This window comes from Anastrepha obliqua, chromosome 1 (assembly GCF_027943255.1).
Source record: "Anastrepha obliqua isolate idAnaObli1 chromosome 1, idAnaObli1_1.0, whole genome shotgun sequence".
In the NCBI taxonomy this organism is placed as follows: domain Eukaryota; kingdom Metazoa; phylum Arthropoda; class Insecta; order Diptera; family Tephritidae; genus Anastrepha; species Anastrepha obliqua.
In genome coordinates this window covers 38,028,086-38,030,228 of record NC_072892.1, presented here as the reverse complement: position 1 = coordinate 38,030,228, position 2,143 = coordinate 38,028,086, and the positions used below count along the sequence as shown (strand labels likewise).

General features: G+C 34.1%; 1 protein-coding gene across 1 annotated transcript; it reads right to left on the bottom strand.

Annotated features, from left to right (window-relative positions):
* Positions 1-314: 314 nt before the first annotated feature.
* On the bottom strand, positions 315-1,892 carry LOC129252917 (uncharacterized). The gene is made up of 2 exons (XM_054891079.1): positions 1,323-1,892; positions 315-1,077 (listed from the first exon to the last, which is right to left on the bottom strand). Exons 1-2 carry the CDS (start codon positions 1,474-1,476, stop codon positions 821-823), a joined length of 411 nt encoding a protein of 136 aa, XP_054747054.1. The 5' UTR covers positions 1,477-1,892; the 3' UTR covers positions 315-820.
* Positions 1,893-2,143: the final 251 nt, after the last annotated feature.

Here is a 2,143-nt window from a genome sequence, read left to right as displayed (position 1 = left end):
AAAAGTGTTTAATGCCCATTCTATTTTTTGGATTGTAATAAACTCTTGCGTGATGTTTGCTACGTTATCTCTCAAGGGATCGTGGTCTGAGTAGTCTATGCATCCTGCAAATGAATATTGACTAGATCTTGAATTGATTCTTCACAAGTATCAGTCCAGTTAGTTTTGCGAATTAAATTGGGCGTGGTGGAATGTTTCGATAACAGTTTCCTGAGCCTAGCCGCTTCGTTTGTACTTTCTATACTGCCACCTGACTAATAACACTGGTTTACAGCCAAAATGCACCAGAGACGCCGTTATGAAATTCCTATGTAAAATCACCGTCTGATTCCGAAAATCAAGGTTATTTTTTATTCTATGGTAACGTTTTTGAGATATTTACGAATTACCGTTATTTCAAAAAAACAAAAAATTGGGCCCACTTAATCATATATATCTCGAAAACGAATTGAGCGATTCCAAAACCGTTTAAAGCTTTTAAAAGGTAATAAAATTTGCTATAAACTGTGTGTAAAACACTTTCTGCTAGGTCCTGCAGATTTAAAGATAACGAACTATCATAACGGATTTTTTAAATTTTTTTTGTAAAAATATAAAAAAATTTGTACTTTGAGAGAAAGGATCTCGAAAACTGTTTACTTTTTCGTGTATTTTTTGTTTTCACTCTAAGCTCTGTTTTATTACAAAAAAAATAAACTTTGATTAAACAAAATCGATGAACTAATACAAAAGTTACAAGCATTCAAGTAAATATATCCATATAGTAAAACTTAAGTACCCTACAAATAATAGCATATGTACATATGACTCTGTCTTAACTCTATGATCTTATTTTATAATTGAAAAAGTTATGTGTCTTGTTTTGACGCTTATTTATATAAGGATCGGTTTCTCTTATGAGAAACCAACAGTAGTCACCCATCATAGCGACATCCCAGAATCCTTGATACCGACTTTCAATCATTTTCATTTGCTGGTGAAACCTTTCGCCATGCTCGTCGCTTTCGTCGCTAAGATTTTTCGGGAAAAAATTTAAATGGGAGTGCAGAAAATGAATTTTGAAAGACATATTTACTCCTGAAAGAAAATTAAAAAGGGAATTAGATATATACATAAGTGACACATTAGCATATAATTTTCTTAAGCTGGGTTAATCTTCCAATTCAGAACAAATTTTGGTCGTTCTTGTTTGTTCGGAGCAGGGCAATAAATTCAGATTAAGGGCTATATATTCTCATGTAAATTTAAAAATTTGCTTTGAAGTTTTTTGTTTGGTTTTAAAGTTAACTGGGAAAACGGTCTTATATGTGTTTTTTATTTACCCATTTCCGCATAGTTTTTGATTAAATCGTTCAGTATCAGCTCGAAGTTAGGACTTTTGTGTTTGCCTAAAAAAGAAGTAACGACCTTTTCAAAAGAGTCCCACGCTGCTGCCTCCACTGGTGACAATAGTTCTTTGAAATGGGTATTGGCCATTATTTTCCTTATTCGCGGCCCCACAAAAATCCCTTCCTATATTTTTGCTTCTGAAATCTGTGGAAAGATTGTTTTCAAATAATGAAAAGCTTCGCCTTCTTTGTCCAAAGCCTTGACAAAGTTTTTGATAAGGCTGAGCTTGATGTGGAGTGGAGGTAGAATTATTTTTTCCTTTTTTATAAGTGGTGAGTATTTTATGTTATCCACCCCAACTTGAAACTCGATTCGTTCTGGCCAATCCTTTATGATGTAGTGGTCTTGACGTGCTCGGCTATCCCATTTGCATAGAAAGCAACAGTATTTTGTGTATCCAGATTGTAGACCACATAGCTTTCCAATCATGTTCTTCGTATTTAATTAATTTAAGCAATTTTTGCATTGTCTCATATGTTTCCTTCGTATTTACTGCATGCGCGATCGGGATAGATGGCTTTTGGTTACCAATATGCAATAATACAGCCTTAATTGCCGTCTATGAACAATCGCCACTCTTTTGAATCATATGGTTTACCAAACTGTTTAAATAGACCAGCAATGTTTTTGCAATAACAAACACTGTCCTTCTTCGTATAGTGCTGGGAGAATTGTTCGTGACGAGTCCTATAATATTTTACCTTAACATCGGATGAAACAAATTTAAATTGTTGCATACGAGGGGCATGTAGTT